General features: G+C 43.2%; 1 protein-coding gene and 1 pseudogene across 4 annotated transcripts in view; one reads left to right on the top strand and one right to left on the bottom strand.

The window, feature by feature from the left end:
* The window catches only part of LOC102777248 (NLR family CARD domain-containing protein 3-like), a 1,099,208-nt gene that overhangs the window by 320,561 nt on the left and 761,977 nt on the right, over nucleotides 1–16,670 (top strand). Inside the window, exons 1-3 of one of the 4 annotated variants that reach the window (XM_087837899.1) lie at nucleotides 14,365–14,453; nucleotides 14,538–14,621; nucleotides 14,774–14,872. The exons of the other annotated variants lie outside the window; for them this stretch is intronic. Of the exons in view, the coding sequence (XP_087694025.1) occupies nucleotides 14,365–14,453; nucleotides 14,538–14,621; nucleotides 14,774–14,872 (272 nt within the window). Of the gene's footprint in view, nucleotides 1–14,364; nucleotides 14,454–14,537; nucleotides 14,622–14,773; nucleotides 14,873–16,670 lie in introns of those variants that run through there. 4 annotated transcript variants of the gene reach the window in all.
* On the bottom strand, nucleotides 1,365–7,564 carry LOC148106005 (uncharacterized; annotated as a pseudogene).

Genomic DNA, 16,670 nt, shown 5'->3' with positions numbered 1-16,670 from the left:
TCCACGGAAGTCACAGAGGAAAGACGAGACACTGCAGAGAGGATCCAGAATATTTGATGTTTTCTGATGACAGTTAAAGTTTCCAGCTATCAAAAAGTGTAACAGCGCAGCCTTCATGTCCTTTCAGTTCTCCATCATTAATGATGACTGTCCGTTATAAATCATGTTGGCTAGTTTTCTAACTCAGTCCATGTCTCCAAAGCAAACTTGTGTCCCACACTTTCTGTGCTGAGTCTTCAGGGATTCTTTTCACTCGGTGCTGAACTAACTTTAATGAATTGGGGCTCCAAAGAAACCCCAGCCCTCCCTAAACAAGGCTAACAATGCAACAACTCTTTGGGCACTCTGTGGTGTAGCTATTAATCACAATCAGCTTTACTGACCACAGATATGCACACATGACAGCTTCATGACAGACACTTACTATATGCACAGCACATGCATGAGGACTGACTATAAATATCTACAGAGCCACTTCCTCTATCTGCTGCTGGTACATACCCGTCCTTCCATCATGGCTGCTCTCCTTGCTCCTCCTCTTTCTCTGCTTTCTGCTGTCTGAGGTTTTCACTAAGTACACGGTCAGTCGTGGCTGATGTCTGTGGTCTCACTTGTGTTGTTACACGTGTGATGCCAGATGTAGAGTTGTGGACTAAAATGCTGCCTGTCGCTCAGGATTTCTTCTACAAAGTTGTGATGCCAGAGCTCTTGGCCAATCACTACACTGATCCAGAACCCAGTGTTTCACAACGGCCACCTTCCATGGATGTTACCGTGACAAAAAAAAAAACAAAAGAAAAAAGCTTAGAAAACTAACCAGACAGTATTTCAGTTACACCCGTTCAGAGACGACTCTTATATTGAAGGACTTTATTGTGATTTCATGTTTAGTGTCACATTAGGGTGGACCCATCTTCCTGTACTCTGCACTCTATGGTTTGTGTTACCTGTTGTTCTGTCACTCACAGTGAATTATAAGAATGTGTTTACATTGCTATAAATGTCTGTCACAACAGTCATACTTTGTTGTAAATATTTGCCGATTTACACCACTGCACTTTACAGCTGTGCTGTAAATTATCTCTTTATGTCCAGAATGGGCCAACGCAATCTCTTTCTTTTCAGTTTGTACTAATATACAGTGTCAGAACCAATACAAATAAAGTAAGTGTTGCACAAGTCTTTTATCAGGACTGTCTTTATTTATAACTGACAACAGTGTTACATGTTACTATTGAAGCTTACAGGACAAAGGCAAAATAGTATACCATTGTGCATTATTAGCTGATTTGTATAAAAACACAGAAGCGCAACAAAACAATAACAACCACAACAAAAAATTGATACAACAAATTGGAAAACAGTTATTCATCACTTGCTTTCTTCACAACAACACTTGGGCACATATTTGTGAGCGCACATGACACAGCGACTATCTTATCCAGCAAAGTCATGTTCTCACCTTCACATGGCACCACAAAACCTAAACGGATGGTGTCATTTAGGATACTTGGACCGTAGACAGCCTATAACGCGTTCTACATGGATCCTGACATGTGCCAGTTTTCGTGTGTCCTCCACATCTTTTGCTTGTAGCTGACTACGACCCTGTGTAAATGCTGGAATTTTTAAAGTGGCACCCACTAAGGCAACACTTTCCTTGATATCAAAACCCCGGTCAGCGAGCACTATGTCCCCAGGTGACAGCTTCTGTAGAAAGCCAGATGTTTCAGCTATTCGTTTATCGCTGGTACGCCCTCCCCATCCTTTAGAAATGAAAGAGATGGTCCCTTGTGGTGTGATGCCAATGAGATATTTCATTGTGTGTCTACTTTTGTATGTGGAATACGTCTCCGCCATGGCGCGTAAATTTTGTGCTCTCTCTATGAACAATTCAAAACAGTCAATAATAACTGTCACCCGGTCACCAAACATCTCAACATACTGGTGTGGCATACTGGCCTGTATGCAATGTCTTCCCGGCCAGTGCACCAGTGGACTGAGGTGAACGTATAGCACATTTACAGTAATGTTAAATACAGTGGATGTGGTTGTCCGGCTAATATCAAAGAGGTGTGCAATATGTGCAATTGGAAGGTTGAGTCTTAAACGCATGAGAGTCAACAAGAGCATCTGAAACTGGGAAATTTTCCTGTCAGAGTCTGGCAAGCTCGGGCTGATTTGTTGTAGCACCCCCATTAGTAAAGCAAAAGAAGGCAGCTCTGTGTAGAGTTTAACTTCAGAGTTGTTATCTTTCAAGAATTCCGTGTCTAATTTCTGTTTGGACAGTTCTTTTTTTAATATTAGGTTTTCTTCCTGCAGGTGTGCTATTTCTTGTAACCTTAGAGAACACACTTTACAGTCCTGCAGATTTTCATCCTCGTGCTGTGGAGTTATCTGCTGTGGTTGGATCTCAGCTGTAGTTTCTGTAGTGACAGGTGCTACAGGTGACAGGTGTGCTGAAAAACACACATGCATACAGACACAGACAAGATCATTTTATGTGCAAAAACAAGACACAGTACTTAATGTGGAAAAAGTGGAATTTATTTATGTACACAGACAATTTTACCTGCATGGATTTCGCCTGGATGAGCCGTCTCTGCCCCAGAGGAACGCGGGACTTTTCCTGGCTGTTTTGATTTCAATCTCTGTCTTAACCAATCAAATCTCTCTGTGGTAGAAGCTTTAGACTCTCTGTGGCCCAGTTTGAGAGAGGGTGCCCAGTCTGGATCGCATTCCAGTATTTCGTAGGCTGGTTTGCCTACAAAACACAGCTAACATCACACACAGCCACAATACTGTGTGTTGCTGTTCCTGTCGGTGGCGCTGTCACTTGGTGTTCGCTCGCTCTGCAGTAGATTACCACTTCCTGTTCCTGCTCAAACACAGTGGTGTTTCTGAGTAGCTTATTTGCTTAGCAGTTTAATTAACAACTTTTAAATACATTCTTTTTTCATAGTATAATCTTCACGTGATTCATCCGAAGCACACTTTCTGTGTACTCACTACCTAATTTATAGCCAAAGTATTCACTCACTGTCTCTGTGCTGTTTCGCTAGCTTAGCTCATAGCCGACTCGTTAGCACCATGGCTACTTCTCCTGTCCCTCCTGCACTTTCTTGCTCATTGTGTCAGATGTTTAGTTACTCCTCGGCCTCCTTTAGCAGTAATGATATCTGTAACAAATGTAGCATATTTGCAGCTCTGGAGGCCAGGATTACTGATCTGGAGACTCGGCTCCGCACCCTTCATTCACCCTTAGCTAGCCAGGCCCCTGTAGCTGGTGCAGCTGAAGATAGCATAGGCCCCGCTAGCTGTTCCCCGGCAGACCCCAAGCAGCTGGGGAAAGAGGGCGGCTGGGTAACGGTGAGGAGGAAGCATACACCACCAACCCGTTCATTTGTCTAACCGTTTTTCCCCACTCGGTGACACACCCGCTGGGGGTCAAACTCTGGTAATTGGTGATTCTGTTCTCAGACATGTGAAGCTAGAGACACCGGCAACCATAGTCAATTGTCTTCCAGGGGCCAGAGCAGGCGACATTGAAGGAAATTTAAAACTGCTGGCTAAGGGTAAACGTAAATTCAGTAAAATCATAATTCACGTCGGCAGTAATGACACCCGGTTACGCCAATCGGAGGTCACTAAAATCAATATTGAATCGGTGTGCAACTTTGCCAAAACAATGTCGGACTCTGTAGTTTTCTCTGGTCCCCTCCCCAATCAGACCAGGAGTGACATGTTTAGCCGCATGTTCTCCTTAAATTGCTGGCTGTCTGAGTGGTGTCCCAGAAATGATGTGGGCTTCATAGATATTTGGCAAACCTTCTGGAGGAAACCTGGTCTTGTTAGGAGAGACGGCATCCATCCCACTTTGGATGGAGCAGCTCTCATTTCTAGAAATATGGACAAATTTATTAAACCCCTCAAAATATGACTATCCAGAGTTGGGACCAGGAGTTGCAGTCTTACACGCCTCTCTGCAGCTTCCCTCCTCCTGCTACCCCCCCAAAAACCCATCTCCATAGAGACTGTGTCTGCTTCCAAAAAGACAAAAAACAAACTAAAAACCAGCAACAAACAACTTACACATTTACAAAGAAAGAACAATATAGTATCCACATCTGAACCAAAGAGTAAAACAGTGAAATGTGGATTATTAAATATTAGGTCTCTCTCCTCCAAGTCTCTGTTAGTACATGACTTAATAATTGATCAACAAATTGATTTACTCTGCCTTACAGAAACCTGGTTGCAGCAGGATGATTATGTTAGTTTAAATGAATCAACACCCCCGAGTCATTCTAACTACCAGAAACCTCGAAGCACAGGTCGAGGGGGCGGTGTGGCAGCAATTTTTCACACCAGTCTATTAATTAATGAAAGACCAAGACAGACTTTTAATTCATTTGAAAGCCTGATGCTTAACATTGTCCACCCCAGCTGTGAAACTCAGAAACCAGTCTTACTTGTTATCATCTATCGTCCACCTGGGCCTTACACAGAGTTTCTGTCTGATTTCTCAGACTTTATATCTGATTTAGTTCTGAGCTCAGATAAAATAATTATTGTGGGTGACTTTAACATCCATGTTGATGCTAAAAATGACAGCCTCAACATGGCATTTAATCTGTTGTTAGACTCAATTGGTTTCTCTCAAAATGTAAAAGAACCCACCCACCACTTTAATCACACTCTAGATCTTGTTTTAACATATGGCATAGAAACTGAACATTTAACAGTGTTTCCTGAAAACCCTCTCCTGTCTGATCATTTCCTGATAACATTTACATTTACAATAATTGATTACGCAGCAGTGGAGAGTGGACTTTATCAAAGTAGATGTCTTTCTGAAAGCGCTGTAACTAAGTTTAAGAATATAATCCAGCCACTGTTATCATCGTCAATGCCCTGTACCAACACAGAGCAGAGCAGCTATCTGAACGCTACCCCAACAGAGGTCGATTATCTTGTTAATAATTTCACCTCCTCACTACGTACGACTCTGGATACTGTAGCTCCAGTGAAAACTAAGGTCTCTAATCAGAAGTACCTGACCCCGTGGTATAATTCTCAAACACGTACCCTAAAGCAGATGACTCGTAATCTGGAGAGGAAATGGCGTGTCACAAATTTAGAGGATCATCATTTAGCCTGGAGAAATAGTTTGTTGCTTTATAAGAAAGCCCTCCGCAAAGCCAGAACATCTTACTACTCATCACTGATTGAAGAAAATAAGAACAACCCCAGGTTTCTCTTCAGCACTGTAGCCAGGCTGACAAAAAGTCAGAGCTCTTTTGAGCCAACCATCCCTTTAACGTTAACTAGTGATGACTTCATGAACTTCTTCACAAATAAAATTTTTATCATTAGAGAAAAAATTACCAATAATCATCCCACAGATGTAATATTATCTACAGCTACTCTTAGTACCATTGATGTTAAGTTAGACTCTTTTTCTCCAATCGATCTTTCTGAGTTAACTTCAATAATTACTTCCTCCAAACCATCAACGTGTCTTTTAGACCCCATTCCTACAAAACTGCTCAAAGAAGTCCTGCCATTGATTAATTCTTCGATCTTATATATGATCAACCTATCTCTAATAATCGGCTATGTACCACAGGCCTTCAAGGTGGCTGCAGTTAAACCTTTACTCAAAAAGCCATCTCTAGACCCAGCAGTCTTAGCTAATTATAGGCCAATCTCCAACCTTCCTTTCATATCAAAAATCCTTGAAAGAGTAGTTGTCAAACAGCTAACAGATCATCTGCAGAGGAATGGTTTATTTGAAGAGTTTCAGTCAGGTTTCAGAGCTCATCACAGCACAGAAACAGCTTTAGTGAAGGTTACAAATGATCTTCTTATGGCCTCTGACAGTGGACTCATCTCTGTGCTTGTCCTTCTTGACCTTAGTGCAGCATTCGATACTGTTGACCATAATATCCTATTAGAGCGATTAGAACATGCTGTAGGTATTACAGGTACTGCACTGCAGTGGTTTGTATCATATCTATCTGATAGACTCCAATTTGTGCATGTAAATGGAGAGTCCTCTTCACACACTGAGGTTAATTATGGAGTTCCACAGGGTTCAGTGCTAGGACCAATTCTGTTTACATTATACATGCTTCCGCTAGGCAGCATCATTAGAAGACATAGCATACATTTACACTGCTATGCAGATGACACCCAGCTCTATCTGTCCATGAAGCCAGATAACACACACCAATTAGTTAAACTGCAGGAATGTCTTAAAGACATAAAGACCTGGATGGCCACTAACTTTCTGCTTCTTAACTCAGATAAAACTGAGGTCATTGTACTCGGCGCTGAAAAGCTTAGAAATATGGTATCTAACCAGATTCTTACTCTGGATGGCATTACCTTGGCCTCCAGTAACACTGTGAGGAACCTTGGAGTCATTTTTGACCAGGATATGTCCTTCAACGCACATATTAAACAAATATGTAAGACTGCGTTCTTCCATTTGCGCAACATCTCTAAAATTAGAAATATCCTGTCTCAGAGTGACGCTGAAAAACTAGTTCATGCATTTATTACTTCCAGGCTGGACGACTGTAATTCATTATTATCAGGAAGTCCTAAAAACTCCCTGAAAAGCCTTCAGCTAATCCAAAATGCTGCAGCAAGAGTCCTGACAGGGACTAGAAAGAGAGAGCAGATTTCTCCTGTTTTGGCTTCCTGTTAAATCCAGAATTGAATTCAAAATCCTGCTCCTCACATACAAGGTCTTAAATAATCAGGCCCCATCTTATCTTAATGACCTTGTAGTACCATATCACCCTATTAGAGCACTTCGCTCCCGCTCTGCAGGCCTACTTGTTGTTCCTAGAGTATTTAAAAGTAGAATGGGAGGGAGAGCCTTCAGTTTTCAGGCCCCTCTTCTGTGGAACCAGCTTCCAGTTTGGATTCGGGAGACAGACACTATCTCTACTTTCAAGATTAGGCTTCAAACTTTCCTTTTTGCTAAAGCATATAGTTAGGGCTGGACCAGGGGACCCTGAATCCTGCCTTAGTTATGCTGCAATAGATGTAGGCTGCCGGGGGATTCCCATGATGCATTGAGTTTTTCCTTTCCAGTCACCTTTCTCACTCACTATGTGTTAATAGACCTCTCTGTGTTGAATCATATCTGTTATTAACCTCTGTCTCTCTTCCACAGCATGTCTTTATCCTGTCTTCCTTCTCTCACCCCAACCGGTCACAGCAGATGGCCCCGCCCCTCCCTGAGCCTGGTTCTGCTGGAGGTTTCTTCCTGTTAAAAGGGAGTTTTTCCTTCCCACTGTCGCCAAAGTGCTTGCTCATAGGGGGTCATATGATTGTTGGGTTTTTCTCTGTATCTATGAAGCGCCTTGAGGCGACTTTTGTTGTGATTTGGCGCTATATAAATAAAATTGAATTGAATTAAACAAAGGAGCATAGCGCGATGATTTCTGTTCAGCGCCATATAAGACGTATTAACCACTACAAAACACTTACCTTTGTGGAAATGCTTGGAGCACACTAACATGTGAGGTGGAGTGTTTTCGAACGTCATATTAGGTCTTCGGATAGCGGCAATCCAGGCCATCTGTCGCCTCTTCTTGACTTCGGAGACATGGCTTGGACAATTTCTGCTCCACGCCGGAATCCGATAAAAACCAATCGCTTTACCCGTCGGCTTCACGCGGCTGTTGCTCGCCCGGCTTGTGCAGTTAATAATACAACAGCTTCTTGCCATTTTTGGTTTCTTTCTATCGCTGTGTAACTGATTTCAATTGAAAGCCTGTGTGCGCTAGTAGCTCTTGCCACGAGTTCCCACAATCCTTTGCGGTTTTCCCCCTGAATGACGTCACATTTTCAATCTCTATAAAATGGGCTCTCCTGGAGCTTCAAAATGGCGATGGTGAAGCGTTGTAGCACAACTACAAAGAAACATAACCCCATTTTCTTTAAACTGTATTCATCTCACAATGAACACAACTAAGGATTGATATAGGAACATATCAACATCTACAGCATACATATAACTTACAATCTTTACATGCATCGTCATAAGAACAAACTCTAACATACAGTTTAATCCTTACAATCACACATGTACAGCCACATGGCTAATAGCAATAGCCGCGATAGCAGCTAGCATGTCATCGTTAGTGGCTTAAACTCACAATATTCTTGTTCACAACAAATTAACTCACCCAGAAGAATCCGAGCAGTAACAAACTCCTTTCTGGTTCACAACAATTTCCAGATAGTTTATTTCCACCGTACAATCCGACTGAATAAAAACAACCACGCTTTCCACTTGGAAAAAACGGACTTTTCCTCCTCTTTCCTGATATCGTAGCTGCTACGCAGTGAACGGCAGGAGGCGGTACTTCCCCCTGTATACTTGAAGGACCATCAGGACATTATAGACATCTTCTATTTTATTAATTCTCAACAAAATAATTTAACTTAATAAAACTTAACAGTGAACTCAAAATACTAACATCACTCATAACACACTAAAACCCTTAGTAACTCTCCAGGGTTACACCAGCATACAGCTAAAGCTAAGTCATTTCAAAGAGTTCTCAGTCACGTCTGAGCAACAACAGGAAGTGCTGTGGACTTTTGGAGGAAACAGAAAGTTCATGTTGATGTCACAGCTCATTGCTCGCCCAGATCTTTGCACATCTGTAGAACTTTGCTGCAGAATGCAAAGCACACGTGGCTACAGGAAGAGTTTTAGCTCCAACTTTGTTGGAGCTGAACATGAGAAATCCTCAACACCAAGACTGATCACAAACACACAAAGCCCCGGGTCCACAAACTGTACGTGTCTCATTACAACACAACGTGACCAAACAACTATGTTAATAAGGAGAAAGCTGCTCTGAAGTCATTAGTGACATCACCTCCTCTGTCTCCACCCGCCTGCAGGCCTTCACCTCCTCATTCATCCACAGTCTGCCTCCCTCTGCTCCATCAGCTGACGTCCTCTGTACAACTACCTGCTGTAATCTTTGATTTCTTCTTCTTTGTATCCTGCAAAGCTCAAAATTCACTATAATACAAAGACATTTCAGAAACGCTGCACTGAGTGAAACAACAGCAGTGACCTAAATGAGTCTCCAGCGTATTCAAATAGATTTTCTGTGAAGCATTAAAATCAAACTTTTGTTTCTCATCCTTTCAGTTTTGTGCTCGTGCTGTTAGTCTGAGAAGCTCCTTGTTTGAAGTCAGCTCAGGATCATAAAGACTTCAAATCTATTTGATGCCTGAGTAACTTACATACGGAGAAACATCTGGATCAAATCCACACTGAATGTTTATGTGACACATTTAAAAGAAGTCTGTTGTTCACAGTCGTGCTTGTACAGAGTGCTGACAGCTGACAGGACCTAACAGAAATAATGTGTCTGTGCTGAATGAGACACTAACATAACACATGATGATGTTCATGAGTCTGATGGAAACACTGGTTCTTTCAGTCACTGGTGTCCTCACTCCAGTCCATGTGAGCTGGAACTAATGATTTGATCTTAATTGTGTCAATGTTGTTGGATCTGTTTACATATGTTATTAAAAACAGTTTTATCTAACGTGATCCTTTCATATTTTAATAAGTGTTCATTGTTATTATGGGCTGTAACAGGCTGACTGTGTCACAGAGGATTTCATCCTTTGTCCATCAGGACAGTCAGACAGAAATCTGCTTCCTGTTCCCAGTGTGAGCGTTTGTCAGCCTCACTGATGGAGGACGGCTCTCTCACAGTGTGCAGACATATTTAATTACTGCTAACAGTCACAGTTCATCGCAGCAGCTGTTTAACATGGACGTGAAAGAATCAGAGATCCAACATCTGACCTGGACCCACAGCACTGATCACTGATCACAGAGTCTGTTACACAGACTGACCGTTCTGTGGTCAAACATGAAGGCATCAACGTGACCTCTGACCTTTATCTACTGTGTTTCAGTCTATTTGAACTTTTTACTTTGAGCCTCATGATCACTGTGATAACATGTGATCATTCAGCCCCACGAGTTCATGGCTATACTGGAGGAAATGCATCTTTATTAGAAGGACCAGACCTCAGACCTCACACTTCCTTTCTTCTATTTGTCTGAAAATGAGACGTCAACAGCATCACATTAATTAATAAACTGTGACACTTAGTAATAGAACTGACACACAAAACAACAACTACACTAACTATATAGTCTGCAACACACCCAGTGAGCTTGATTTGAAAACCTTTTCTGTCTTACTGGCATCACTGAGTTAATCCCTGAAGTTGGTCCAAAGATTCAGACGCAGTCTTGGGCAGTTAAAGGTGAGTCTGTCACGGGTCTTTCTGACCCAGCATTTTAACTTGTTGTATTTTATGTTGTGCTTCTGAGTCCTTGGTTGTGCTGTTTTGTTTGAAAACTGCCCTTCACTACTACCTCTCCCACCTGGAAAACAAAGACTCATACATCAGGGTACTTTTGGTTGATTACAGCTCGGCTTTCAATCCTGTGATCCCACACAAACTCACTCACAAGCTGGCAACACTCGGCCTGCACCCTCCACCCTCTGTGACTGGATACACTCGACCTGCACCCTCCACCCTCTGTGACTGGCTACACTCAGCCTGCACCCTCCACCCTCTGTGACTGATGACACTCGACCTGCACCCTCCACCATCTCTGACTGGCTACACTCGGCCTGCACCCTCCACCCTCTGTGACTGGCTACACTCGACCTGCACCCTCCACCCTCTCTGACTGGCTACACTCGGCCTGCACCCTCCACCCTCTGTGACTGGATACACTCGACCTGCACCCTCCACCATCTCTGACTGGCTACACTCGGCCTGCACCCTCCACCCTCTGTGACTGGCTACACTCGGCCTGCACCCTCCACCCTCTGTGACTGGCTACACTCGGCCTGCACCCTCCACCCTCTGTGACTGGCTGCACTCGGCCTGCACCCTCCACCCTCTGCGACTGGCTACACTCAGCCTGCACCCTCCACCCTCTGTGACTGGCTACACTCGGCCTGCACCCTCCACCCTCTGTGACTGGCTACACTCGGCCTGCACCCTCCACCCTCTGTGACTGGCTACAGGACTTTTTGACTGGCAGACAAACACTGGCGTCCCACAGGGTTGCGTCCTCAGTCCCATCCTCTACACCCTGGTCACCCATGACTGTGTCACCTTGAATAAAGACAACATCATTTTGAAGTTCACAGATGACACTGCAGTGATCGGTCGCATCACTGGAGAGGACGACGTGGCTTATAGGAGAGAGGAGGCTGGTCTGGTGTCATGGTGTGAGGACAATAACCTCACCCTCAACATTGATAAGACAAAGGAGATGAGAGTGGACACGAGGAAGAAGAAGAGGCCTCACCAGCCGCTGTTTACCCGGGAGCGTGAAGTGGAGAGGGTGAGCAGCAGTACCTGGGCGTCCACATCAGTGAGGACCTCACCTGGACACTGAAGACCACACAGCTGGTCAAGAAGGCTCAGCAGCTGCTGTATTTCCTGAGGAGGCTGAGGAAATTTGGTATGTTGGCCAAGATCCTCAGCAGGTTCTACAGCTGCACTGTGGAGAGCACCCTGACCAGCTGCATCACTGCATGGTACGGCAGCACTACTGCAAACCGACTGCAGAGAGTGATAACAACTGTGGAGAAGATCATTAGGACCCCGCTGTCCTCTCTGCAGAGCATCTACCATCACAGAGTCCAGAGGAGAGACACACCTCTGCCCTCGAGACGAAGGTTCAGAAGTGTGAAATCTAGAACATCCAGACTCAACAACTCCATCTTCCCCACTGCTATCAGACTCCTGAACAGCTGACCGACCTCAAACTGCAGTTTGCACATCTTTTTATTTTATTTTTTAAGGTTTTTTTATCCTCATTTTATCTTTTTAATTATTCTTATCTTGTTCTTTTAACCCTTATCTAACTTGGCATTGTGCACGGTGTGTTTAGATTCAGTTTAAATTCAGGGACATGGAGCCCCTGTTGATCCTTTACCTAATCAAACGAGCCAAGGTGTGAAAACGGGTGTGGGTCTCAATCAGCCAAGGTTTTGGGTGAACCCATTGTGAGATCTAGCCCCACGCTGTCATGTGATTTCCTGTGATCAAATGTCCCAGGATGTGAGTGGGCATTAAGACGTCCATGTCCCTCTTCAAGCAACTTTTTTTCTTTTGCTCGGCTACAGTTTGGATGGATTTGCATTTTTTTTTTTTTTTTATTGAACTTTTAATTGCAAAGCAGGAAAACAGCAGTTACCAGCATATACATACACAGGACAAAGATGCGGATGGATTTGCATTTAAAGATGCAACAAGACTAAAATGGTTAGGGTCAGGAGGTCAAAGGTCAGACCTCCTGTGGGTCTGAGGGCGGCCTCACGCTGGAGAAGGATGAAGGAGTCTGACCTGAGCCAGTGTTTGACATGAACACATCAGCACTGCTGTCAGTGAGCCTAACGACAGCCGTTAGCATCATTTCAGTGTTTCAGTCATAAAAACACTTCCTGTCACTGTGGTGGTTACAGTGATGTCATGGAGTTTGTGCTTTGACCTCCAGAGGGCGACAAATCAGCACAGACAGAGAGCTCCATTCAAACTTTGCTGCCATCAGTAATAATTCTTCAAATATAATCATCAGTGTTTGAGCAGTTATGATATCAGGGACAATCTAAACATGTGTGACAATACTGAACATGTCACATGACACACCTTAAACATCATGTGATCCACTCTCAGTCTGCACTTTCATTCATGACTTCAACAGGTTGAAATGAGCTTTGAAGAAACATTCAGTGAAATCAATCTTTCATGGATTCATGTGAGCAGCAGATGAACTTTGTACCAACAACATCTTCAATAACAGAGTCTGAATGAAGCTCAGGTGTTGATGCTGCTCACTGATTGGACGCTTGGTTTCAGCTCTGCTCTCAGTCTTTCCTGCACAGGTGAAGGTAGAAAGTGTGACTGGATCTATAGACTGGAAACAGAGAAACATGCTGAACATTTGAAGCTTTGCAGCAGAAATGTTCATGTTACAAATACAGCAGAGCTGATCTGGGATCAGTGTGTTCACAGCTGCAGCTACAACAAGGTTTCATGTCTCCACACGTCAGCATGTGAACTTTACTCTGACTCAGTCTGAGCAGTCAGACGCAGATTTTTAAAGTTAACACATCAGCACACACAGAGCTGAGCCCCTCCCACCTGTGCTGAGTTTCAGGTGGAGCCCCGCCTCCTTCCAGGAAGCAGCTCACCTGTGTGTCCGTGTTTAGTGTCCAGGTGTGGAGTGGAGCTTGTTGTTGGTGTGTGAAGAAGCTGTAAGTTTGCTTTGTTTCCTCCTTTAACAGTTTGTCTTTAGGAACTTTACTGTTTGTTCAGCTCATGTTTGATTTCTTCACACAACAAACTGTGTGTGTTTGTATTTCCGGTCTCTCCATTAAAGTCAGTGTGTAATGTTTTCCTGGCTAACATCAGCTGTGTGCAGCTTAGTTCAGCACAAATCTGCCGCTCCATAGTTCACGGTAACGGACTCACAGCTGGACCAACGAGGCCGAGTGTGTCCGCCACTCTGAGCTACGTTCGTGTTTGTGTACTTGTAGTTTGTACTTTGTGAGTTCACTCAGAGCCCACAGAGGACGCAGCGTACGTGATGACCTCACAGCCCTTTACCTCCTTTACTGTCACTGTGATTAATATTTACACACAGACACCTGCAGAGCTCTGACGCTAAGCTAGCCACACAGCATGCTAACACTAAGCTAACACTAAGCTAACGCTAAGCTAACACTAAGAGCTCTTACAGACACGAGTTAAAAAGCTGCTTTTGGGTTGTGATCAGAATCCAGGACTGAGAGCAGCAGCAGAGCTGATGGATGATGAATTACTGGATGGAAGAAGCTTCTCATTAGCAGTGAATCAGTGTGTGTGCAGTTCTCTGCAAACTCAGCAGGAATAATTAGTGTGAAGCTTTAACTCTGTTGATACTCTTTGAATCATGGATCAGCTGAAATGTTTAAAATGTTGTTCACACGTGTTGAACTGACTGAAGCTTCCAGTCACAGTGAATCAGTGTGTGTCAGTGAATGCATCGTGTGTGCTTCAGGCTCCATCTAGTGGACTGATAGTAGAGCAGCTGATGGCAGCTTCCTCTGCCTCACACTGCTGTCTGACTGCATTCAGCTGACACTGAGATGAAGCAGGAAAGAAGCAGCTGATATTTGGACAGCACACATGATGGAAAGGAGGATTTCAGTTGATGTGCACATGAATGATTTGTGTTTCCTCTGCAGGTGAAGGTAGAAAGTGTGTGTGAGCTGATGTGAATTGAGCAGCATGGATCAGTGTGAGGACAGAGAGGAGGGAGTCCCTCCCTCTAAGAGCACTCTGTGTGGGGAACATGAGAGCCAGACCAAAACTCAGAGGTGAGATGACCATCTCTAACTGTCCATGACTCTTCTCCATGTCACAGCTCAGCACTCACATCACTGCTCCATCATTATTCACAGGAACCAGCCTGGACCTCCACCCAGCTCTGTGTCCTCTAAGAGCAAACGAGTGAAGCGTTTCTTTCATGATTTAGGGCGAAAAAAGTCACCTGACGAAAAGTAAGTTCATGTCAGTATTAAAATGTTTGAAATTTTAATCAGCTTTTTACTATTTGACAAATTGTACTTTATTTATACTTTTTATGTAATGTATACACATTGGATGTGACACATGTTTCATGTTCACTTACTTTTAGCGTCAATCAGAAACCGCCCAGCTCTGTGTCCTTACAGAGTGACACGTCTAAAGGTCATCACGTTCATTTTAAATCCCAGCCTGTGTCTGCTGCAGAGAGGTGAGCTGTTAGTAACATGAACTCTTTGATTAAACTGCTTGATGTTGTTGGATATAAACTGCAGTACAAACACGTCGTTCCCTCAGTCCCATTTAAACTGTCTTTTAAAACAAGCCTTTGGTTTTTAAACAACTGAAAATCCACTTCAGCAAACAGGAAGTGATCAGAGTGTCCGTCCACTTCCTGTCAGGCCCTGCAAACATTTCATATTGAAGAAAAGTAGTTAATATCTCACATTTTTACTCCACCACATTCAACCATTTTGACATTTTTGGCCACAGCATGAAACTCTTGTCACATGACTCCTGTTATGTTATAGAGTCATGTGACCACCAGGGAGGGATTTGTATGGATGAAACACATTCAAATCAATCTGATTCATCAATGGAAACATGTTTGGTGTAAAATGCACTAACACTGAAAACGCTGAAGATAAAAACACAACAAATGAAATATGAACAAATCGAGGCTTTGAATACACGTGTGTGTTTGAGACAAAGAGATAAATGGATTGTGTGTCTGTCCTATTGCTGCATGAGGATTTTATTGTAGATTTTGTGCGTGTACACTTTTGACCACGAAGGTGTTGAAAGGGCGTAAAACAGTTGGAGGCACAAGAGTAAACACTAGTGCTGTCAGTAGATTAAAAAATGACTAATTATCATCATTATTCACAGGAACCATACTGGACCTCCACCCAGCTCTGTGTCCTTACAGAGTGACACGTCTAAAGGTGCTGATATTAACTTTAAATCAGACGTGTGTCGTCCTGCAGAGAGGTAATGTGTGTGTAAATGTTGTTGTGTGTTTGTGAATAAATCCTCCATCATGTTTAATGTCAGCTCTGTTTCACACACATGTTCATATGTGCAGCGCTGTGTGTTGGAGTGTTTCCACAAACACAGCAGATACTCAGAGATTATTTTTAGGAAGAGGAGATGTTCTCAAACTCTCTGTCCTGAAACTCTTCACTCAGTCTGATCCCCACTTCCTGCTCCTCAGCAGTGCTGCCATCTTCATCAACCAGGACAGAAATGAACTGAACTGTTGTTTCCTCATCAGCTTCTTTCTGTCTGCTGAATCTGTAGTGAATCAAAGTGAAACGTGTGAAAATGCAGCTGTTAATGATCCAGTTTGTTAGATGAACGTGTGAATGTTGCAGTGTGCTGTTAAACAGTAACACAGTAACTGTGACGTGTCCTGATCTGACAGTAGATCATGTTTGTGTTCTTGGTCACATGACACAGGTCAGCTGTTCACACAGAGTTCATCTTTATAGGCTGGACCAGTTTGGAATAATACTGGGAGTAATGGTTCTTATATGGAGCTTTTCTCCTCTGAGCACTTTGATACTCGCCTCATTCACACATGGAAAGCAGTGCAAATAAATGCAAACACGGTTTTCCTGCACTCATCTTTTATCAGGATGATGTCAGTGTGAGCTGTTGTATGAAAAAAACAAGTATGAAAAAAGTGTTTCACAGTTTTACTTTGAAAAACAAACAAACTGTGCTGCAGGTGAACAGTTTGATGGTTGGAATGAACAAACAAACAGACTCAGCAGCGCACAGACGTCCCAGCTTCATATATCGTTGTTAAACTTAACGTAGGAATCACAAACATTCAGAGATGAACTTACACACTTGGCTTTATACGTACTTTGAGTTGAAACGTACTTGATCTGTGAATGATGACGTTTCACAAGTACACACAAGTACATTTACTGAGAAACTGCCTTTGAAACAAAGTTCAGTTAGAAAAAAAGTCATTCAGGGAATTATGATCTTTGTGTTTTTAC

The sequence above is a fragment of the Neolamprologus brichardi genome, chromosome 3 (assembly GCF_056152115.1).
Source record: "Neolamprologus brichardi isolate AB-2024 chromosome 3, ASM5615211v1, whole genome shotgun sequence".
Taxonomy (NCBI): domain Eukaryota; kingdom Metazoa; phylum Chordata; class Actinopteri; order Cichliformes; family Cichlidae; genus Neolamprologus; species Neolamprologus brichardi.
The sequence above is the reverse complement of the archived record's forward strand: the minus strand, read 5'-3'. Positions and strand labels throughout refer to the sequence as shown.